Source organism: Botryllus schlosseri, chromosome 1, assembly GCF_051294905.1.
Source record: "Botryllus schlosseri isolate E-star chromosome 1, Bs_hap1, whole genome shotgun sequence".
Classification (NCBI taxonomy): Eukaryota; Metazoa; Chordata; class Ascidiacea; order Stolidobranchia; family Styelidae; genus Botryllus; species Botryllus schlosseri.
The window spans coordinates 2,388,008-2,413,485 of NC_137236.1; the positions used below are offsets into that span (position 1 = coordinate 2,388,008).

A 25,478-nucleotide genomic window follows, 5' to 3' on the forward strand; every position below is an offset into this window, starting at 1 on the left:
ATCACGTTTCAACACTGTATTGGTGGGCACCCAAAAAGCCTTCATAGGCGGTCATGTGACGTTGAAGGAATAACGAAATGGCACGTTAGCGCATGTGTTTTCACAGATCATCGGCTTACCTACGAGCAAAAGCGACGTTTGCCATATAGAGGGTGCGGTAAACGATCGGTTACGGTCCGGAATGAGATGTGGTAAACGTATATTGTGCTGAACGCATCAAATTTGTCCCCATGTCTATTTATGACCAGACTCGATGATAACAAACATTCAAAGGCATGAAAGTGACTTTGTGAATTTCCGCTTTAGTAAGTTTACCAAAGCCATATGAGGGCGTGCAAATAGGCCAGGCGTCAATTTCTATATTCTACACAAGACCGAGTGATCACTATTACGACGTTTGGCATTGGCACTCCAAACAGTGAGATAGACTGATGCTAACAGAGGTCTTGGAAGGCCAAGAACCGCAACTGAGCAACACCGTTCAAAATGCTTCGTATCCGGTTCGCACCCGTGTCATTACAGAAGTTGGGTGACCTCGGTATTATCGGGTCTATCGAATACCTGTGAATGTCGGTGTGGCCATTAGATTTGTCTTTGCTATTTGTTGCTTCCAGTCTTTGTCTGAATAATTATGCCGCTCTGCATCACATTGCCAGTAGAGAGAAAAAAGTTGCCGTATCGGTGTTATCGAAAATACCCACCGCGCAAGGTCACCTGTTTCGGTTGCCCAATGTACATTCGTTGGTCGAGAGTGTCTCATACTGAGTCGTCGGTGGATTGGCGCAACAGTGTGACAATTCGGTTTGTTTACTAGTACGCTTTGTTGCCTGTAGTGTCGTTAGAAAACAACTTTAATGAATTGATATCTCTGTCGATTTAGGGTATCGGGCTTATAGACCACTATGAAACCTTATTCCAGTATTGTACCGTGTGTTAATTGATTAGAGAGAAGCAGACATGGGGTAATCGCGATTAGTAATCGTAATCGATTACGACGATTACAGCATTTTCAAGTAATCGTAATCGCAATCGATTACATTCGAAAAAATTCCGAAGTAATCGTAATCGTAATCGACTACTTCCCATATCTAATCGATTTTTTTGTGAAAGAACGATTACTTTTTATTCGTACAAGGACTATGAAATGAACTGAATATTCGTGAACAAGGAAGAGATGTTATAGTTATACCAATTACGTGATAGCACAAACGTCTTATTTTCAAATGCCATTGCTCATTATTACGTCAGAAGTAGCCTATCAGCTTTGCTAGTCATTGCGTAACAAGTATCCACAGTAAATAGATATTCGATGTAAGTACATTAGTGTGATTGTAAGAACACCCGCCGTGCTGTTTATCAGCTTATCAACACGTTCCACACGCCACTGCAGCAGGATAATTATTCACCACTTGCCTAGTTTAAAATAGTAACTTGTGTATTGATGTTTGGATTTGCTTAGTTAGACGCAGTCTGACCGTTACTGATTGGCGAGCAGTAGGCCCATGTAGTACGTATGTACGACCGTACACCGGACAAAGATTTGAAATTTTGTACTCGTCAAATAAAACGAAGCATTAAACATCAACAGCTACTGTTTATTATCATAACCGAGCCGTTTTTGCCGTTTTTCGTAACGGCCGCTTGCATAGTACATTATCTGTATTAAGTTGAAGGCAGAGTTTTATGTTCTCTTCATCTTATTCTCATATGACTCTTCTTGAAACGGGTGCCAATCGTTATTTCACTATCCTTTACTCAACATAGGGACCTGCCGTCATAGCCATGGGCTTATATATCATGTTAGCGTGGGATATAGTTAGAATCAGAACCAAAACAGTAATTCGTCTCCCAGTCCAAACGTTGGTCTTTGGCCCCCATAGGGTGATATTTTCAAGTTGAAGACTGAATGCCGTCAATAACATTATATTGGTAATTGCATTATATTATTATTAATTTTTAATCCTATCTCTGCCCCCGATGGTCAGATTTACGTTCAGGTATCTTGTTATAATTAATTTGGTGTATGTTGTTAATTCATGGCATTCGGTATGCTATATAATCAAAAGATATTGTTGTATCCAAAACGTAGCAGACTAAAAGCAGACTTTTGTTAGACGCACACACAAATTGTCATGTCTTTAATGCTCTGTGGGTGCCCAGGAGTGGCATTTGCATGGTGGGCTCAGATTGGAAGGACCAGACTATTAGTCACGCCCATCCAGCGCGGCGATTGACAATGGGCACATACCCTAGGTTTGGGCCAAGGTCTTTCTTTAGTAGCACACTTCGTGAAGTCGCGTGTTGGTCGAAACTGCATATGTCTTTGGTGTGTCGTGGCACGTTATTGATTGGAACCTAAATCCCTATTACTATAAATCAGGGGTCGCCAACTCAAAATGGGTCGCGGGCCACTTTTCCAAATTCCTAGAGGCCGCGGGCCGCATGACATCAATATCGAGATAAAAGTAGGCAACGCAGTTCAACAACCACGTCTGATAACTCTACGTTATTACAATGTTGTGCTCTCTAACCGGGGCGACGGCTATAGTCACCACAAAAGAAATATTTTTTTATTGAACTAACACAAATACAACAAAAAGTATCATGATAATCAATTTCATTACATTTTGAACTATGAGCTGTACACGATACCTGACAACACGCTGTAGCCGCTAAAACAGGGGTGGCCATGATTTTTGCTATTCACGGCCGCATTTCGATTACTCATGCAGCCTGCGGCCGCATACCGGTGGATATTCGTGATAAACTATAACTGGGGTCAAATACCCACGTTAAACTGTCCATGTCCATTGCCGGTACACTCCCAACTCATCTATTTACGCATATCGGCTTACTATGCGCACTGAAATCGCTAGTAGTTATGTTGTAAAGAGCCACATGAAACCATTCTGTAGTCGCGCGAAGCGCGAAAATTTTTTATGTTCATGAGTGAATTTCGTCAATAAATATTAGTATCGTTTCACATATTACTATAAAATACTTATCCTTTCTCGGCCAATGTGATCAGATTCACCGATACAGCTGATGCAGGGGGTATCTTCGAAAACTTAGGGTAGTTGTTGAAAGTGTCGACAGCCGCATAATTTCCCTTCTACTGCCGCAGATTGACCACCCTTGGATTAAAGAATCAATATTGGGGTTAGCTAGACACGGTAGGCCTATTTGGTAGACAACTGTCTCCTCGTAAAGCACGGTGTTCTGGAGAGCCCGAAGTCGTTTTTCAAGCGTCTCGGTCTTGGCAGTGGTGGGCCATTGCACGTCAAGGCAATATGCACATTCGTACCAGCAAATTGTTCATCCATGGAATGATATTACCATGCCGAAGCCGTATCAACTAGTGAGTAATAGTGATATTGGGCACATAGAATGACTTACTTTGAAAAACAACAACAATATGTTTCAAAATGATTTACTAAACGTTTTTCTGAAATTTTTTCAAATCAGGTCGCGGGCCGCAAAATATGACCTCGCGGGCCGCATGCGGCCCGCGGGCCGCGTGTTGGAGACCCCTACTATGAATTAAGGCTGCTTTTAAAACAAAAATCAATTTAAAGCAAACATGTTTAAAAGACGGCCATTGTTTAAAACATGTTTTTTATTGTTTCTTTTTTAAGCAATGACGTCACGAATGTGAATTGACATTGACAATTGAAAATATAGGGTAAATATAGCTTCTTTGACGAAATATCTTTAATATAAGTGTTGAACCGACTATTTTGAGGGGTTCCAACCCCCTATATCGATATATGTCGGCTAAATCGAGCGACAATTGTCCATAGGCTCATACAACATGTCTTTTCGAAAGCATTACACAAATATGGCATAATTTTACAACTTGAAAAAACACAATTTTCAAGTTAATTAAATCTCTCGAAAATACTCTATAATTTATGGTGGTTTACGAAATACTTTTCAGTCCCTTCGAGCTCGCTCCCCATCCTATTGGGAAATTTGGGGTACGGCAGTCATTGACCTGGCAAGAATGCAAATAGCTGGGTGCGATTAATCGTCCATTATAAAAATGGGCAATATGTACATTATGACGTAACAAGCAAATGACGCATCTTTTTCAGGGAAGTTTGTCATCTCATTAGGCCTTTTCAGCGCAATCCATATATTGTCTTCCAATATAATCTCTAAGATGCAAAATAAATGTAATCGCGAGTAATCGTGATTACTTTTCCAATGTAATCGTAATCGTAATCGACTATTTGCTGATTTTGCTGTAATCGTAATCGTAATCGTAATCGCGTCATTCGGAAGTAATCGTAATCGCAATCGATTACATTCATGAAGTAATCACCCCATGTCTGCAGAGAAGCATACATTGCGGTGCCTGTATAAAAATACTGTTCTCAAATCCACTTTGTCCTAGTTAATATCGGCGAGATACGGCTTCGTAGTGACATTGCTGTTGTTAAAATACATTGATTGAATACGATTTAATCCTCGCATATGCTGATCGGTGGTCGAATAATGGATCGATTCCGCAATTCGCACCGCCGAGTATACCTAATTATGCTATACACGCCCCCGCGGACTGCAGAAGTTGGCCGCTCCTGGTATAACACATATGTAAATGAGGCAATAGCGACAGCTAACGGTTGTCAATCACACATAAAAGTACAACTAACCAGTAATCGATACAGCTCGCAAGGATAAACTAGGAATATATATGTGTGAGCTATGGTACAGGTTTAGACACAAAAAGCTCAGTCTTAGTACCCCATGTTTATGAAAGAGCTTGGCATAACGTCAATGGAGAGATACTCTGATCCACCCGGAGAGAAACGAGTGTATATCGCTTCCGGTTCACACCGCAGTGAATTATACAGACTCGCCACGTTCGCCAAATTCTCTAGAATATCATACGCAACACGCACCGATTTAGCGTCTGAAGGATACTACTGGCTAGGATTTAAAGACAAAATCAAATGCTGTGGATGCAGTGTGTACCTCGAAAGATGGACCGGGTCGAGTGCACGGCGTCATGACGCGAATTGTGTACGAGACGCGTTGAACATACCTATTGTGAAATCGAATTTCAAACGTTTATTGAGACAGTTTAAAGCCGTTGGAAACGCCAACATCAACTTTGCGAATATCCTTGATCAAGAGCACGAGTATCGGGTTAGGAATCTCGACTTGCGAAAGGAGTCGAAGCGTCGCGAAACCTTTGAGAAATGGCCCAGCTATCCCATACCACGGGCGGTCGGCGAGTTGGCAAAACAAGGTTTATTCTACCTCGGTGACCTAGACAGAACGCAGTGCTTCAGTTGCTCCGGCGTTCTCCGCAATTGGAGGCCTACAGACGATGTATCTGAAATACACTTGACGTATCACCCGGATTGTTGTTTCGCACGTGGCGACGATTCGGGGACTGTTGCGCTAACCAAGCACGAACGAGACAATTTGGATAAGTTGCTTGGCGACAAAATACGACGTCTCACTTTACATCTACAAGAACCACAGGAACCCTCAGAGGACGAAAAGCGATGTCTTGAGCAACTATTTCCTTGTCTTGAACCCGTGAATCCTCTCATGTCGTCGTTGTCAAAAAGAATCGCAACGTTCGACAGGGGCTGGGAACCGAATAAAATCAAGGCTAGTGTTGAACAGTTAGCAAAAGCGGGGTTTTACTACGTCGATTCGGACAGAACCAAATGCTTTTACTGTGACGGCGGGCTTCGTTGGGACCGCGAAGACGAGGTTTGGACAGAACATGCTAAATGGTTTCCACAATGCGAATACGTACTCCGAACGAAAGGTATCGAGTTTGCGCAACGTATCGAAAAGACACACCCGAATCTCAATCGTCCTGTGATTAGAAACCCCATAACCAGACAAAAGTTGATCAAACGCCAAAAATTGGTCTACGGAAACGTCACTCGTGCGATCGATCTATGAATTAAATAGAGGCGATAAAACGATTGTAGTGTATCAACACCTATTTACGAGACTTGTGTAACTGTGTCTTTTGTGCTGATAACACTACCGAAAAATTAAAATGAATTTCGTGAATTGTAAAATTATTTGGTGTAACTATGTCTTTTGTGCTGATAACAATACCGACAAATTAGAATGAATTTCGTGTATATGCATTGTAATATTATTTGAGCCATAAGAAGATGACGGGGCGCAGTGGCTTACTACGCGAGTCAGTCGGTGTGAATAAGCAGGCGCGTGGTCAGCAACGAAATACAGTCCCTATTTCTGAGGTACTCGAGTCACTTTTGACTACTATCACAGTTACCAACGTACTTGCCCTCGACAGTTTTATGGGGACATACTCTTTTATAATTCGGATAGAAAAGCGATTTCACGATACCGACATTTCTTAAAAACTGCTTGAGTACTCCAAAGCTATATTTTGTCCTTCCGTTTTGAAGTAAATGTGGCATGTGTTGTAAATCGCTCCAGCTATCTCGATAACCTCGCCAGAATGCGTAGTTTCGTCAGGATCTGCAGTTCTCAGCACGTTGTGCATACACAGAGAGAGGGACTGCAGTGGCGACTTGCTTCAGTCGAGTAACGGGCGATGTCGATTTCACACGCATTCCAAAATATATCATGTGAGAATGATACACCACCACCCCGGCTATTTTCGGTACGACGTTGGATCATTTGGCTGTACTAAGGTATGTATACCCCGGCATGGTCGAGTGCGTTCGATCTTTTTCATGTTACGGTAGTTTGGGCGCTTTTACTATTCACATGTTTACACAGGCCCCCGTATCCACGTAATAGCCGGCACAATACCACCATAGCGTCATTTTTCCGATTTGGCTACGTAAATACCCGACTTTTGTAATCTAGGCCCACATTTTGCGTTACTCGTGATGTTTTTTGGATATGTTAAGCTAACAAAGAGGACAAATTGACAGAAAGAGAGTACATTTGGGAGAAGAGGTGACATATCTGGGAAAAGTAGTACATATGCTCCCCTAAATGAGGCCGTATGGTAACCCTACTAAAATAGGAGGGTCGATGGGGACAACAAATGGATCGTATCGTGTTGCTGTCAACCAGAAAACGAGAGTTTTGTCAAACAAGGGGACTGATGACTGACATCGACTGTGTCACGCTCGATTGATCACAGCTGATTTGCGTACAGCACACTGCATCAAAATTACAAGTATTCGAATGACAAGTCATGAGATGCCGTCTGTGTGATCATCGTTCCTGTCGAAAAATTAAGCCATTTTCTCGAATTCCCCACCGCCCGACGGTTGTATTGCTAGCCTATTCCCGGACTCTTTGGACCTGGATTCACAGCCCCTGTTAGTGATCACCATGTTTCAATACTAGCGTCAACAACCCTGTCAAAGGAGTCGTACGAAATATTATCGTTTGAACGTGGTGGATTAGCTTTTTCATAATAATATGAATGAAATTTACATGGATATATCCCGTTGGAGTTGTTGGCGGATAAAGTTGTTATCGTTGTGTGATTTTGCCAATATGCTCCTTGTGGTGGCAAATCTAATTACACTAATAACACCTGTACAGACAAACAGAAGTCCGCCAATGAGTCGATACAAAGTCTCGCTGTACGTGAATGAATGTACAACGACACCCCCCTTACAGCAGAACTGTTTTGTCTGGACGGGGGTGGTCACGATTCGTTTCCGGCGCGTATTTCATCAGTTTTGGTTAAACCTGGGCTGGATGCGGCCCTTGCGTAAGCGGTGTCCTATAAAAGCCAAGAATTTAGCTGTAGTACAAGTCGGCGACAACGGAATAGAAATGAAAAACATTCTGGTCTGGTGTCAATCAATCACTCGGTTTATTAATATTTCCATCATTTCAAAACATCACAAGACTGCGATACCATGAAAAATGACCATAGTAGTCAACAAACACAATGAATACCCCAAAACAAACAATATATGTAGCAAGTCTGCGAAGGGTGCTTAATGCTTATAGTCCATGAAATTGATATAAACACTGCATAGACGACAAATGTAAAACATTTATCATGTGTAGTCTACGGGATATATCTTGATTGGATTCTCGATGAGGGTGTTGGCTATACTGTATAAGTTGTTTTTTGAGATAATATCTGGCGTAAGGATAGAAACTGGTGTTCCACTCCCAAATATAGATCATTCCAGTCCAGCCGATTCCTCGTTGCCATTTTTGGCAAAGCGACCGAATATATTGATTTTGTGGAATTATTATAGCATTCAATTGTTCTAGTGAATGTATTTGGGGACATTTGAAAAGTCAGCAGGTACGCCACCACAGAGGCATAATATGTCCCGAGTCGTCACGAGTTATCATGTATATCAATATATTATTTTACGAAATTGTAGGGTTTGAACTAGGAATATGCTGTTTGGTGACCCTTATTGACACGAACCAAAACCTTTCAGGGGTTCGTACCATCCCTAGTAGGTAGTCCGCGACTGATGCTTATGCAACCAAGCAATGACATTGATATAAACTGCACATCGTTGTCTAACGTAGAAAATCTAACAGGCGTACTATTTCTTGTCTTTATTATTTTTGGCCCTATAAACACTGAGACGGTGAGGCTTCTTGCTCAAGCATTACAGTACTTATGAGACGCGGCATATTATTTGTATTTATTTTTATTGAAAAGATTGCTTGAACATGAAACTATGTCGAAATTTGCTGCGGTCTGCTTAAGGGGGCGGCATTTTCAACGAAACCCATCGACTGCAGCGCCAGCTGATACGCCACTGCAGGAACCATCTTGATTTCATATGTTTATTGTATCATAAAACCAAATACGTGCAATTAGGGTGTTGGCTAAATTTTTAATTGGGTAATATCGGTAGCAATGAAAAATATTTGCTCAATGTCAATGTAGCAATAACTAAGGACGACATGATTTCTGCTTTTTCGCCGAAAAAGTGACAACGAAGTCAATTTTTCTACGCTGATTACGAATATGAAGTCGCTTTTTTCTCACGTCACGATTGTTTATCATCTGTGATTTGAAATTTTGCATTTCATTGCTAAAAACAGACTGTTCTGTGACATATTCCATGCTATTGGGTCATAGCCAATGTTCCCTCTAAGCTGCGTACGGGCGCAAATGCGCAGTGCTGAACCGGTCTCTGCGCACAGAAAATCTTAGCTGCGCACAAAAAATCTGTAGGGATGACTTTTTTTCTTTTTTCAATTGTTGTTCTCCAAGGTACCGCGCAAGCGCGCACACTCGTGAAAAATCAGGCGGAACATTGCCAGGGGGCAATAGTATTATCGATGAAGTCTGAAACCGAGGGACAAGTGCGGTCAGTAAAGTTAAATATTGCGCTATGTGAAGAAATGATAATTTGCAATGACGTGCGCCTCACGAAAGAGATTTTTCTTTTAGTATAAGGCAGTGGTTCCCAAACTTTTTCGGTGTGAGGGCCAAATTTCGAATTTCAGAGCACGCTCGGGGCCGCACGAATACTACGGCTATGAAACGGACCCAAACAGTCATCATGGCTATTTCGGAGTGGTTTTATTGCCCTGGCGAGATTTTAAAAATGTACACTATTTACCGCTACTTATATGCTGCATTGCTCGGGTGTCCGTTAAGTTAATCAACTTTACACGTCTATACGCGCGAAGCGCGAGAAATTTCTTTACTTTCATGACTGAATCGGTCAATATGATCGGGAATGGCTCAATTGCATGTATTTTTATAATTTTCCTCTTGTCTCTGTTCACGTAATCTGATTTACCGGTAGAGCTGAGTGAGGTGTGTTTGAAAAGGTGTATGCCCCCTCAATAGTAATTAAACATATCCGGGGGTATACCCGTTGGCAAGAACGTAATGGCACTTCGTCAGGACCCCGGGCTCCCATAGGGTGATACACTGACCCCACATGACGTTGTTCGCTTTTTGCCACGAAATTAAAGTTGTACTGTTTATTGAGACAGCGCGACGCGCCAATATTTCGATAATTCATGATAAAATCGGGAATTGCATGGTTGTCTCTTTGCCCACGTAATCCGATTTACCGGTAGAGCTGAGTGAGAGGTGTCTTTGAAACTGCAGACCCAATAAAATTAAACATCTTCCGGCGGGCAGACCCATAGATATGATTTTTCCTCATTATGCTATTTCGTGACATCCTGTCTGCTATATCAAAAAATGTAGAATAGCCCAAACCTACGTTATCAAAAAATGTAGAATTGCCCAAACCTACGAAACTGGAAGATACCACGATTTCAGATTGGTATTTCTTCACTGGCATATAATTTTATTTCCTGCGGGATGGTATTTGTCTTGTGATGTTCAGATTGTCAAGACGAGAACATTCGGCGCCAGCCATTTAGGCGCCTATATGCACAAATAAACCTATATGTATTTTTGTATATAACGAGGCTTTTGGTATTTCGAAGTTTCTGGTCAGCATAAAAGCAGCCCTTTTCGGCCAAGGCTTTCTCGCTACCGATCGTTCTGACACACGTCTTGGAGTCACATGTTACATGGCCTAAAACTTTATACGTCTTGGTGCGTTGTGGTGCGGTCATGTCCAACGCTGATATGCCCATTTCTACAAATCTTGCGTATTTTGTCTTGGGGAAGAGCACCCAATAATCAAGGTATGCGGCGAGACATTTTTGAAGAAGTTGCATAACTTTTCAAAAAATACTCTATAATTTATGCTAATTAACGAAATAATTTTGGGCCCCCTTCGAGCTCGACCCACCTCAATTGGGGGTTTGGGGTGCGGCAGTTACGGCCCTGAATATAGCACTACCAATTATGCTGCTTTTAGCCGACTAAGCAGTATGCATTTCGGCGTATTCAACCATGAGTCACGTGTTTCACATCTAGTTATCACCGGGTTACCATACGTCCTCTTTTAAGATTATTTGTCTTTTTTTTAAAAAAACGTGTCCTCGGAGGACGCCCAAATGTCTTTTTATTTTGAGGATTTTGGTTACATATAGGGCCAAATTCGACTGATATACATCAAATCAGCACTGTAGGAACGCAACGGCGGCTATTTCGGGAGCTGGACCGGGAAGCTGACCTTTTTTTCAGTCAACCACATGTTATTTATTTTCAGTTAACCACATGTTATTGTGAAAGAAAAACTGTATTTTCCGGGAGTTGAGCCTCTTTTTCTTTTTTAGTCAGGAGACCACGAGGGAGAGATTTTCCTCCGGTTTTGAAAGTTATCAATACCTATTTATATATCTATAGCTACTTGCTCGTTCAACTGGAAAGTTAGGGCATATTGCATTGAAACAGCAGTGACGTAACGTTAGCAGTCTATACTCACAACTTTCCTGCAATTCTATAATTAAAAAGTAGAGAGGCCAAGCCAAGCCAGAGTATTTTATAAATATGATTTTTTTTTTCATAAATCGATTTCTGAATATATTTTGGGGGCCGCAAGAAGGCTCTCTGGGGGCCGCACTTGGGAATCACTGGTATAAGGTCTCGTGAGCGATACTGGTATCATTTCAGTAGCACAATCTTTTCTGGGAATGGCGAGATAACATGGTTTAACTAAATAACAATGGGCTAGCGCGAAGGTAATCTGCGAGAAACTAACGAATAGCCTAGTCTTCTCCGTGTGGCATGAACATTGCGTAAGATTTACTGTACAATTACATGCCGTGAATTTTCGAAGTCATCACTTTCATCAGGCAAATCTGATCACGTATGGTGAGATAGGATAATATGCAGAATATGCAAGTACAAGCACCAACATTGTTGAAAAATCCACCCCCTTGCAAACGTCCACCAGTAAACGCTGCAACTGTGCACTGTAGGGCGTGGAATTACATCAGCTTCTCAGCTTCAAAAATTTTAATATTATTCAATTCGTTTGAACGGGAGTTTTCTGTCGATAAGGTAATACCTAGGATACCACATTTTGGAAATCTGAAAAGAGGACACTTTTGCAATACCGGAGGAAAATACTGAAAAATTGTGAATTGTTTCCACTTCGTAGTCGCAGGGCCGTAACTGCCGCACCCCAAACCCCTCTATATTAATAGAAATGGGCATATCGGCGTTGGCCATTACCGCGCCACGACGCACTAAGTCTTAGTGACTAAGACATATAAGGTTTTAGGCCATGTAACATGCGACTCCAAGAAGTGTGCCAGAACGATCGGCAGCGAGAAAACCTTGGCCGTAAAGGACTGCCCTATGCTGACCGAAAACTTCGTTATATATGCGAAATACATATAGGTTTAATCGCACATATAGGCGCCTAAATGACTGGCACCGAATGTTCCTGTCTTGGCAATCTGAACCCCATAAGACAAATACCATCCCGCAGGAAAAAAATATATGCCAGTAAAGAAATACCAATGCAAAATCGCGTGATCTTTCAGTTTAGTACGTTTGGGCGATTCTATATTTTTGATATAACAGACAGGAGGTCACCTCACTCAGCTCTACCGGTAAATCTGAATATACGTGAGTAGAGAGGACCTGGAATTGATAGCAAAAAATATGCATTTCCCGATCTTATTGACCGATTTTATCATGAATTTTCGAAAATTTTCGCGCTTCGCGCTGGCTCACTATACAGTGCAACTATAATTTCGTGGCCAAAGCGAATAATGTAAGGGGGGGGCAGTTTATCACCCTATGGGAGCCCAAGACTCAGGTTTTTTTTTAGGAGGGGGGCTAACGAAGTGCTGTTTCGTTCCTGCCAACGGCTATATACACCGGGAGATGTTAAATTATTATGGAGGGGTCGTACCTTTTCAAACACATCTCCCTCAGCTCTACCGGTAAATCAGATTACGTGAGCAGAGAGAGGATAAAAATAGATAGCAATACGCAATTACCGATCATATTGACCGATCCAGTCATGAATTATAGAAATTTGTCGCGCATCGCGCGTTTAGGCGAGGAAAGCCGACCCACTAAACGGACACTCAATGTAGCAGATACAAGTTGCGGTAAACAGCGTATAGCCTGAGGGGGTGTGGGGCCAAAGCCCCCCCAGAAGTTCGGCTTATCACCATATGGGGGGCCTGGTTGCGCACTGTTGTCCAAGGGCCTGCGCAGTGAGTTGGCATCTTTGCGCAGACTCGCGAAAAATTAGAGGGAACATTGGTCATAGCTATATTGATTGTGACGTCAACGGAATATGTCAAAGTATTTAGGTACTCGAATACTCAAGTAGAAGTAAAAGTAAGTAGCAAGTAGCCTATTATAGGTCTAGTGTTTGATATCAATATCAATCTAATATTATCTTATTTTTAAAACATCACAGGACTGCGATACAATGAAAAGATAAAAAGGCGTCGAAACGAATTGTAGTAGTCTCTCCTACGCGATGTAAAGAAGAAATATGCACGACACACTGAATTAAAAATAAACGACATTGAGGCTGTGAAGCATTTGTAAACCAAAAAAACTTTAGAATTTCGTGTGCCAATGGTTTTAAGAGAAACACGCAGACATGGAAAGATTGTTACATTTGGTCATGTTTTTTGGGGGATTCAATGTCAAAAATGATCATAAAATTACATATCCAATTTGACTTGCGTAATTCGACCGACTCCTCATGGGCCAGATGTCACAATTCCGTTGCCGTCAAAATTTTTACTAATAGTTGAAGAAGATTCTCTCGGTAAGAGCCATTGTCTGACGCGATCAGCAGCTATGATCTGAAGCTATATCAGGTTGAGCTAAATATATTTGTCATAAATGTGAATTTTGCCAAAGGAATTAGCTCTTATTGTAAGTTTCAGATTAAAAGCTAGACGTATTCTCGGCACTGATACCTCGCCTCCGAGCCCTCTTTTGTCTATGTTGTCGTTGTTCAAGGCCTTATAGAGATATTGGGAACTGTGAATTGCGCCTTGTTATTCATGCATCAAGCCTCAAAGCTAATTTGTCACACAATACAAATCATTGTGCGTTTAACTCCGTATCTGGTACAACTGAAATCAAGGGATCATAAGAGAATATGAAACGTTTGATTTAAAATTTGGAAGATGTTATTCAAACTACTCAAACGTGTGAAGTTTCCGTAGATTTTGAACTCATAAATATGCTACTGGTTTAAGTGTCTAAAACTACGAGGTATCCTTGTTTTATTTGTGAATGGGATAGTAGAAATCATTAATTAAATGTCAGTGGCCAATGAGGGAGTATCTTGCACCAGGCTCTACAACAGTGGTTCCCAACGTGGGCGATTTGGTGGCGAAAATGACGGAGTGGGCGATAGGGGGCGATGACGCGTCTAAACGGCTGTCCTTTTTTTAGTCAACCCACGGAAATTTAGTTACAAAAGTGTCAAATTAGACATCGACCCGATAAGATGACCTTTTTTGTTTTTGTTTTTTCAGTCAACCCGCCGGTGATTACAGTTGGTATGTTGGCGATGATCGGTGTTGAGCTTGAAAAAGGGGACGATGGGTCGAAAAATGTTTGAAACCACTTCTCTACAACGTTGCAGAGCCTGCTCTGATCGACATATGTAACGTTGTATTTCCCTAATGATAGCTTATTTATCAAACCATCTCATGAAAAAGTTTTCAAATGCTCTTTTCAAAAAGAGTTCACGTTCTTAATGCATCCACGAAAAGTTTCCTCTCTCGAGTTAATACAATAAAGTGTGTAAGTGTATATTTGTTGTACATCAGAACACTTACCAAAACCCCCTAATTATTATTAATAAAGCGTGTCTGGAAAAAAATACATGACTATCTGCAATGCAAGTTGCATCTAAATTCCCTGGAAACACCAAGTATCGTGATTATTTGGAGGGTATTGTTTCAGACAATAAAACCTCCAATCCAACAAAGTAAGGAAACGGCCATCACCATCCATGAACCTCTCCGCACGTTACTCGTTTACCATTATGTTTTAAGTGTGTAGTACTAGGATCAGGTTAGCCTATATGGATATAATGCGGAGTTCCAGATCCACATCACAATATACTCGCCATCACAATACATATTACAGTGGATTACCTCGAACCTGCGAAAAGTCATGTGTGAACGAATAAGTGATCCTATGACGTCACATGATGTCATATTGCTGATTCCAACCCTAAATTTCAGTATTCACGATATCCAGTGACGACTCAGGCCAGATTATGCCACGATGCTTAAGTACGTGCCGACAGCAATCCCGGCAATGTATTCGGCATTTCTCTTATCACGTCACATTTTTCATCACAACTGGCAAAAGATTTGTCTAATTCAAGTTTTGCATGCTCCAATAAGGCAAGCAGCGTGATAAGTACAGGTTTTTACGGACCAAATATGGCGCACACGACGAATCTCATGTATATTGGGTTCGAATTGGTTCTAGCTTGACGTCACGGCTTTCAATTATGACGTGGAAGATTATTGACATGTATGGCTCTTTAAGAGTTGGAACGGAGAAATAGGGTCAATATGGCTTTGCATAAAAAAGAGGTTGCCGGCCCCTGCTTTAAAGATTTGGCCACATGATCGAGCAATCGTGGTACTTGAATGAAATCCAGGTACATCGTCTCAAAGTTCATCCGGGCTACACTGACGGCCTTCATTGTGCTTAATCGAAGTATCAACAATCAACATGCTGATGCCCCATAACACTAACAAAATTAACATGACTCCTTTTTCACACATTTTGCTAGTCCGTGACAAAGAGCCTCGAGGTGGCCCATTCTCCCTAATTGAGACCCCATATCGGATGAAAAATCATTCAACTTACCATGACTCGATGGAGTAGCTTCTCCTTCAGAACTGGTGAAGTTGAACACATTTTTTACGTTCGTCTGATTTCCGGCCACAAGGTTAACCGTGCTCTTATTGAACCTCAGATTAACATTTTCACCTTGAGCCAAAGTTGTAGATCCTAAAACACAAGTCAGTACTGTACTGCGTGCCCGGTTACATACATGTTCTTGTCATAAAATAAATTGGGATTCTATTACGTTCTTCGATATATTTCTGTATATTCTTTACACAGCGAGCGAAATGTGCAGAATTTGAATAAGTATACAACTGTTTAATAAGTGGTCTGCGCTAAAAAAACAGACATTACTTACCCCTTGCTTGTGGTGATAATGACGTAGGCATTTCTTCAGCGACACCAGAATCGTGATCTTGACCCCCTTCTGCCATGGTATTATTAGCGTGGTACTAATCAGCTAGCGTATATGACAATACTGGAAATATATATTAATTACAATTCGTAAAGGAGGTTTATGTAGATCTTGTCGTGACTATCAGTTGCAACTGATATGATGCATCTGATAAAAATGTTATAGATCAGCGGTTCTCAGCCGCCGAAATTGGACCGGCGTCGGTCGGTTTCAAGTTTCCTGCCAGTCTGCCAAATATACTACAATATCACATGTCAATTGAAAACGCACGAGGATGGTCCCTGGTCTAGATAAATATAACGTAAAATTTGCAATTGATCTAGAGCAGGGGTGGGCGACATACGGCCCGCGGGCCGGATCCGGTCCGCGAAGGGATTTTGTCCGGCCCGCGGACAGTTTTCTGTCTTACATGATAATGTGGCCCGCGGCCCTAATATTCAGAGATTCCCTACTACTTGCGTAAACGTAAAATTTTAGTGACTGTATGTTATTATACACATATATGCGCACTGCGTAGTGAGCGAGGGTGGTGCTTACTCGTGAGTTAGTCGAAGCGAGAAGACTTGCATTATCGGTATTTACGATGTACTCAAGCCGAATGTCATTTGTGGTAATCATGATGTTTGTCGACTACAATGGTCATTTACACTAGGCCGATATCTCATATTTTTGATTCCGTAATCGTCGACTTGTAGCATGGCACAATTCTAGGCTTTTGTAAGACATCACTTATGCCAGGGGTCGCCAACTCGAAACGGGTCGCGGGCCACTTTGAAACTTCGTAGAGGCCGCGGGTCGCATGAATTCAATATCGAGATAAAACAGGCCACACAGTTGAACAACCACGCTATATCTCATCACCTGCTACACCAGGGTGGCCAACCTGCGGCTGTAAGGGACATTCGTGCGGCCGTGGATAACTAATTAAATTAGTACCGTATGTGTTGGCGGCCGTCGACATGCAATTTGAATTTACAAATTGAGTTCCGATTTTTTGAGAGATCCTAATTAATCTTCAAGATTTCTTCGCGCTGCGCGCAATTCAATGGCAAGGGGTGCATTTGCGATGTTTGTTGTCTAAATGACGTCACACTGGATTATTCCGGCGTGAAAATGTGACTTCATGGTGGTCGCACACAGTTTGTATGGGGTATAGACATTAAGCATGGTTAACTAGGCTTAAGTATTTCAAATTATTCGGAAGAAAATATGAAGTACAGTAGTTATTACCTGCATATTTTAACGTTTGTATCAGTAGCATAATGCGCGCAGCGCGATTTCATAGTTGCAAAATGTTCCGTGATGAGTTAATGTCGAATAACCAGAATGACACCGCTGCACTATACTTCGGAAAAAATGTATTGGAATATAAACTCGAGCCGAGCAATCCCTACTATCGGGTAATATTGATCGAGACACTGTTTGCAGTAGACCACATGCTTCCGATCACGATAACTTATTTCGTTTCAACTAGAGGCACTGCCTCTGGTACCAACACTGTAAACGTGTATAAGAAGGCGTCATTATCCTCGCTCATACGCCAGTCATTCATTTTCATCGAAATATGTTGAGTAAAAATATAATGGTGCCCTTTCCTCCTGCGTACGATGGCATGATGGTACAATGACATGATAGCCATCGAAGTTAGGGAATTTTTAGATGCTTACTACTCTAACTCAATGTTCATATTCACAGATGGGTCGAATACCGCGAATGGATCCGGACACTCGGTATATGTGCCAAGTATATATTGACCTGAGAATCGCTCACGCTGATCACTGAAATTTCTCGTCATTCACAGCAGAATTATGTGCCATTAAATGTGCCTTGAATTGGATACACCAAAACAACATTACCGACTCCATCATTTTAACAGATTTAATTAGTGCTCTGCAATACGTACATAATTTCCGTTCAGCTCGACACCTCATAATCAATGAAGTCGTGGAAATAGGACATCGCCCGAAGAATAGAAGCATGTCAACTACAATTGAGTGGATACCCAGACATTCCGGCGTCAGAGGAAACGAAATTGCAGATCGACTTGCAAGAGAAGCCGCAAACATCGCAAATGAAACCACGACCCACGATTTACCGCTAACAGACGCAACAACGTTAATGTTCCGCCATTGCATTCGATCTGGAATGGACAATACCAAAGTAATGACCAGGGAGCAACGTATCGACAATACCAGCCTAACATCGACACGACAATTCCAAGACAAGAATCGAGAAAAAACGAATCCACGTTATTTCGGTTACGAACGGGACACTGCGGATTGAATGAACATCTCCACAGGATAGGGGTGTTTGCGACACCGCTGTGTGTCCATTGTGGAGTCATCGAAGACGTGCGCCATTTTTTAAAGGATTGTCCGATACTAGAACAACGCAGACGGATACTAAGGAACAGTGCGCATCGAAATAGAATACAATTCGACTTTGAAATCTTATTGAAAGACACCAATATATTACGACACGTAATCGACTTTGCAACATCATCGGGACGCCGTATATAATTATTTACATTTGACTTCTGACTGAGAGTATCATGTACTGAATTTGCAAATTAGCTTGTGTTAGTGATGGAATTTGTGTCACGTGGTGCAAAAGACCACGCTGTTATAAGCACCATAACATGCTTTTATTATTAAATAATAATAAAAAGATCAATGGAAAATTTCTAGGCTGATAAGGACCGAGTCTATTTGCCTCTAATTATTGCTCTAAAACGGAAACTGTGCGTACGGCGTACTGCGCAGTGACTAGGAGAGTGTGCGCAGACCCGTCAAAAATTAGTGAGAACATTATGGTTGTAACCAAGTCACAAGGTTATAAGTCACAGGGAAATCCTACTCTTATAGTTTTGACTCTGGTCAAATCGACTAATTCTCAATTCAGCACTGAGTCAAGTGCCAGGACATGTCATTGTTGCGCTTTTGAGTTTCAAGTTCTAGTCATGTTCATGGCACTTTTTATACAACTTCGACATGGTTCTTCCCCACAAAAAGCATTTCCAGGTTCCAATGTATCCAGTAACAGCATTACTGGTAGACGAAAAACGAATAATGGGGTAACTTTACTCTTTTTCGCAGGTACAATGACATGCTGTATTAGCAGTCCAAGTCTCGAGTCACATAACTTCTACAGTCGGCGGGCCGGATATAGGAAAATTAAGTACTTGGCGGGCCGGATTGCTGAATCGATACATTGCTGACGATTACCCCTGGCTAGTATCGGCGTCCAGTCTCTCCTGTCTCTCTTTACACTCGCAGCTATCTCATACCCAAGACTGCATATACACATGGAAATGAATGACAATAAGTAACTTTATTGAGATTAATCTACAGTGCAATGAGCACAATAACAATGACTAGGTGGTAGCTCTTGCCCTGGGTAGCAACAATCCTTGAATATCCGCCAGTCACTGCCGTCACCGATAAAATACTGGACAAATCAACTTTGCAATTGTATACCCAATCCGTGATCATCGCATTTGGATTTTTACCGTTGCATTTGTTGCAATAATTTCCTGGTTCCTGGCTCGTCCGTGAAACGATTGCCCAATACAAGCTATAGTTGGCAACTGGGAGATTCCATAGGATGTGTGTGTGCGTCTAAGAATCGTATGTATAAAGGGTATAGTGATGAAATTGACCACGGAATTACATACTGTTCTGCGAGGTCTTCCCACGGGGGAGCTTCCTTAAACTGCCCCCCTCAAATAAATGTTTTCTGGCTACACCCTTGTTTGTATTGCCTTTGACTTTTTCTCTCCGCCGACACATTGAAATTAGAAGTCTTGCTCTTCCTGCGCGGTGGCGGATTGCCACAGACATTAGCTAAGTAAAACTGAAATGATCCGCGCCGCCCAAGAAGTTTAGCGCCGTGGTAGTGACTTCTGTGTTTTGCCACGCGTTGCATAGCCTAGACTTCAATCGACATGGTAGAATCATTCATCATCTACTAGAATGTAGCCTAGAAAACAGACACAAGCATGAGCAATGGGAACTTGGTTCAGAAACCTTACAATATGTCCACAGCAGTCCTAAAATATTACAGCTATATCGTCAGACAACACTTCTTGGTCTGACGATTTCATATGTATGCATGCATATCAAAATGTCATTCTATAATATTACAATGTCAAACTCGAAAATTGAGAGGGCAACGGTGCCCCTGAATTAATGTACTTCAGTTAGTGACTAAGGGTTGAGATCATAGATGTTACTTAAGTTACGGTTACCAAGTAACGCATGCTTTAGTACTGAGTAAAACTCAATTGCGGATCACAAAGTTACCTCAGACCTAAAGTGAGTTTTAACGGCACTCAAAACGTCCGTAACTCACGTTACGTGTAGCGTTAACTTGAGTGCGCGGCATGTAGCTTTTTTGGTAGGGTGAGAGCTCAGACGTTACAGTTGGTCAATCATCCAAGGCCTCACTACTCGTCACACGGCAACGGCGTCAGCATAGTTATACCACAATGACCTACACAATCGTGATGCGAATACATTTACAAGTATCTTAAGACGATGGATTTTAAACGGAGTATTGAATAAATTGCAATTTGTAATTGAGATATAAAATTCGAAAATATTAGGCGGACCAGCAGGAGACTTGCCACGGACCGGAGGTTGAGATGAGAACCACTGGTATAGTGAATTGGATACTAGATGATGAATATCAGGATCGCACGGGGTGTATCTAATCTGTATATGTCGACGTTTGGCGTCGGATATATCAGCTATCAAGACGCCACGGGCTGCATCTAATTTGTGCATGTCGATTGTCGCCGTTTGGCGTCTGAAGGGATATATCGACTATCAAGACTCCATCGAATACATCTAATGTGTACATGCCGGCGTTTGCAGTCTGATATATCAACTATCCAGACGCCACGGAGTGCATCTAACTTGTATATGTCGACGATTGGCGTCGGATATATCAGCTATCAACACGACACAGGCTGCATCTAATTTGTACATGTCGATTGTCGCCGTTTGGCGTCTGGACGTATATATGGACGAACAAGACGCCACAGAACGGATCTAATTTGTACATGCCATCGTTTGGTGTCTGATATATCAACTATCCAGACGCGACGGGTGCACCTAACTTGTATACGCCTACGTGTGGCGTCGGATATATCGACTGTCAAGACGCCACCGGCTGCATCTAATTTGTGTATGTCGATTGTCGCTGATTGACGTCCGAACGGATATAACGACTATCAAGACGCCACCGAATGCATCTAATTTGTGCATGCCGGCGTTTGGAGTCTGATATATCAACTATCAAGACGCCACGGGTGCATCTCATTTGTATGTCGACGTTTGTCGCATGTGAGGGCTATGCCGAAAATACGTGGAATTTAGTTGATAGACAGCAAGCGCTAGCTAGCTATGTCATACGGGGATGAATGGATAGGCTATTTCTAAGAAGTCTGAAGGACAGAATGTAAGTAGTCTATATAAAAAAACTTGTAATTCTGGGCTGACGCTGTGTTCTACAAGGTTAGTCCAGTGTACAAGCACAGCATGATCATACAACTTTCAAAACTGATTTTGCATTTACTGAAACGATCTTCTTCAGCGGTAACGATTTTAATAAGGTGTGTAAAGTCCTCAGCTCAAGTCATTGCAGCCAATGCTACAAGAAAACTCGGGCAGCTATCAAACAAATAACTGTAGCAGACATCATTCCGCTATCGACGAATATAATAATGCAGCGATCAATCCCTTTTATCCACCAGCCTTGCCTTCTCTAACTTTGCCTATAAATCAGATCCTGTACACGAGACGCTGTGCAACTGGCTACCTACACACGGCACAGCGGTCTCAAAATTGCCAGAAGCCGAACGCCATGTCGCAGTATACGGCGTCCTAAAATGCTGGACGCCAGACGCCATATAGCACTTCATCCGCCAGTCTGCGTTTCAACCCATTCACACGGCAGACGCCATGTAGCAATTCAGCCGTCAGTCTGCGTTTCAACCCGGTCAGACGCCAGATGCCACGTAAAGACCCAGCCGCAGGGTGGCGTTTGGCGTGTGGCGGGTTGGCGTCTAGCGGGTTTAACCCGGTCTCAAAAGACGAGTGCAAAGACTGAAATTGTTGAAAAGCGAAAATTTGTTGACATGCCAAGTAGAATTTTGAAATAGTGCGGCTGCAATCATAGTCCGTGAAATAAGCATTGTATTTGTTGAAATTAGCATGCTAGTTTCGGATTCCTCATCAAATATTTTAGAGTGCGTGAAAATCAAGCGGGCTAAGTTGGAAATACGCTGCGAATTTCTTGCAATACAACGATTCAAGTACCTATATTTCCTAGCAATTGCTGTAGGCGCGATAAGATTTTAGATAGTAACTTTTTCGTATATCGATCGGAAATGGATATGTTCAAAGACTGTATAATTACTTCTCTTTACTTACATAACATGTGACTCACTCCACGTCGCAGCAAGTTAGGTCTGAATAAACAATGGCGCATACATAGCTTTCAGTAAATGATATATATGTTGGAGCGAGTCAACGGGCGATATAATTTGTTTGCTTCCGTTGATTTTGCAACACTGCGTGGATACGGACGGATTGGCTTTGTTAAATATGTACTATGGGACAAATTCAAACACTACAGTGTTGACTTCACGGTGATTCATAATTCGTAACGTACATCGGTGAAATCGAAGCTGCGATTACAGAATGATAAGTTCACTAACTAATTGAATGCTAAACTGAGTATCACTATTTGTGCTGGAGGGTCGGTTGCCTTTATAAATCCAAAGATTTTTTAAATATTTGAAAAAATTACTCGCGGACGTTGATGGGTAAACGCTCACTAACAATCAGAGAAACATCATATTGGTAAAAGTTAATTCTGTTAATCGTATAGGATGATTCGCATTATTCCAGATGGTCGTTGCGTTGACGCACATTTCTGATCTCCGCATAGAGCATATTTACACGACCCAGATAATGGAATCCAAGCAATATCCCCAATAAATCCAATATCGCTCTGTATGTCGTGGAGGCAGAGAAATGTAATTAATAGAGGTAGTTTGCCTGCAGTAGCACAATTGGGGATTTCAAGAAGCAGTGACTGTTAACATGGTTCGATCGAACACCGGGATTCAACGAGCCTGTTTCAGGGGTACGTCGTGACTGTATTGTGAAATATTAACACTTAGTTAGACCGACTTATGATTTATCAGCAAAATATCTTTGTAAAGATATACGAACCCAAACTTGTGTGGGGCTCACGTGATGATAAATAACGATCAGCGTGTTTGATGGTGGATCTAATGATGTCATCTGCGTGTAATACACATAAAAATATATTCTTCCTGGAGCAGCTTTTTCAAGGGAATCATTCCACACGACACTGGTTTAATTGCGTGCTTCTGATTTTTACTAATCTAAAGCAGAACAGCACCCGCGAACTCGTTATACCTAACCTACATGTCGTAAGCTTCGAAATCTTAAATAAGGATTTCAGGGCGCGTTACTTGATCAGAGGGACAGTGCATACATGGATCATCAGAAAAATTAAGCTACTACTCCCAGATTATAGCTGCTAATACTTTTCCGAATTGAACTAGCCATTAAGATATTTATCCAACGTATATGGACCGTTTATGAAAATCGTTTCATACCCGTGGTTGTCAAACTCAGTCAATGCAGCAATCGCTTGCGCAATCATATAATGTAACAAGGATAGTTGTCAGAACAATATAATTGAGCATATCCTCCGTCACTTTCATATAGGTTGTCAGCCGCACTATTTCTTACTGTAAATAAATATGATAACCGACTATAGCCTTGACTTATCTTCTGATTGATGATACGCCTTTATTCGCTACTGTACTTGCCGAATGCTGATACATATTGCCACAATGAAAAGTCTCAACTCAAGGTACGCTCTGCAAGATTCGTTTTTAGCGCAATCAGCGGTATCGCAATATGATAGTCAAGTGGTTCATCGGTCGCCTTTTCTATAGCTAGCTTACCGTTATTTATTTGCAATCTAGCAAACATTCCGTTCTCTAAAAAACTATAGGAGAGCAATCGACGTTCTGCCCAAATGACGTGTGATATGAATATGATACATAACGTAGGCATCATCACCGAACTATACAACGCTTTGCGATTCTCTTCATTCAATATTTCTTGAAATCTAATCAATGAATCGGCAATTCAAAATGTTTACCAATATTTTCAAGTAACTGCATTACCAATTGCAGCCACGACTATATATGAGCACTTGGTCGCTAGCTATTACCCACATAGACGTCGTGATGTAAAATTTAACGTGTACTACAAATAGCCGACGGTGGAACATGGAATGGGTAAATTATGTACGTAAGCGGGGAAGCGTCGGAGACGGTATTGCCATGGATTGCATTAGGTTCAGGGGCATATATGCCAGTGTTTCTCAAACTTTTTCCGACCGCGTACCACTAATTAGTTTAACTTCACGGCGTAGGCCAACCATATGGATGCCAAAATGACCTCTTAATAGTCAAATGTACCAGTAATATTAGTAATTGGCGTTCATAATAGATCATAACACCAGTGAATAGTTACAAAGGCGGATTTGATTTGCCAAATATAACTGTTTCCTCCAGACCAGATTGTCCAGGAGGCGTATAGCAATATTCATAACTCATAGGCAAATATGTCAATTGTCGAGGCTCACTTGGACGATCTCTTCCATTTAATGGCATGATAATGTATTGGTATGGGGTGATTACTTCATGAATGTAATCGATTGCGATTACGATTACTTCTGAATCACGCGATTACGATAACGATTACGATTACAGCAAAATCAGGAAGTAGTCGAATACGATAACATTGGAAAAGTAATCAAGATTACATTTATTTTGCTTCTTAGAACTAATCTTAGAAGATATATTGGAAGACAATATAAGAATTGCAATGAAAAGGCCTAATGAGATAACTAATTTATTGAAATATGAGGGTTTATTTGCTTGCTACTTCATAATGGGCCATTGCCCAACTTTATAGGGCAAGATTTATCGCATAAAAAAGGTTCACAGTGCAGAACCTAGCCAGTTTCGTTTGTGAACGTGAACCTCTAAATTTCTGAGGTTCACACCAGAGTTGGATCAATTGTAATTTGTAATTGTAATTGAATGTAGGGGAGATGTGGTACCGATGGATCACTGGGACCGAAAATACTTTGAAAATTCTCTATGATAATTCCATGATTACACTCCGTGAACTTGTCCACAATTGCTTGCTGGCAAAATCTTTCCTCGCATACAAAAAAATTCGACGTGCGCGAGCTATGGGGTCTCTCACAGATGTTTTTTGTTTTGGGGGGTGTAAACTAAATTTATATCGACATATACATTTTTCTTTGTAACCTTCAACACGAACAAACCAG

At 41.6% G+C, this 25,478-nt stretch overlaps 2 protein-coding genes across 2 annotated transcripts in view; both read right to left on the reverse strand.

Annotated features, from left to right (window-relative positions):
* The window catches only part of LOC145452996 (NACHT, LRR and PYD domains-containing protein 1 homolog), a 182,024-nt gene extending 165,892 nt beyond the window's left edge, over positions 1-16,132 (reverse strand). The window contains exons 1-2 of the mRNA XM_080331965.1: positions 16,011-16,132; positions 15,674-15,817 (exon numbers count right to left, since the gene is read on the reverse strand). Of these exons, the coding sequence (XP_080188091.1) occupies positions 15,674-15,817; positions 16,011-16,086 (220 nt within the window). The 5' untranslated portion in view covers positions 16,087-16,132. The remainder of the gene's footprint in view (positions 1-15,673; positions 15,818-16,010) is intronic.
* LOC145433311 (uncharacterized) overlaps positions 1-25,478 on the reverse strand; it is a 247,864-nt gene that overhangs the window by 144,409 nt on the left and 77,977 nt on the right. The window lies entirely within an intron of this gene.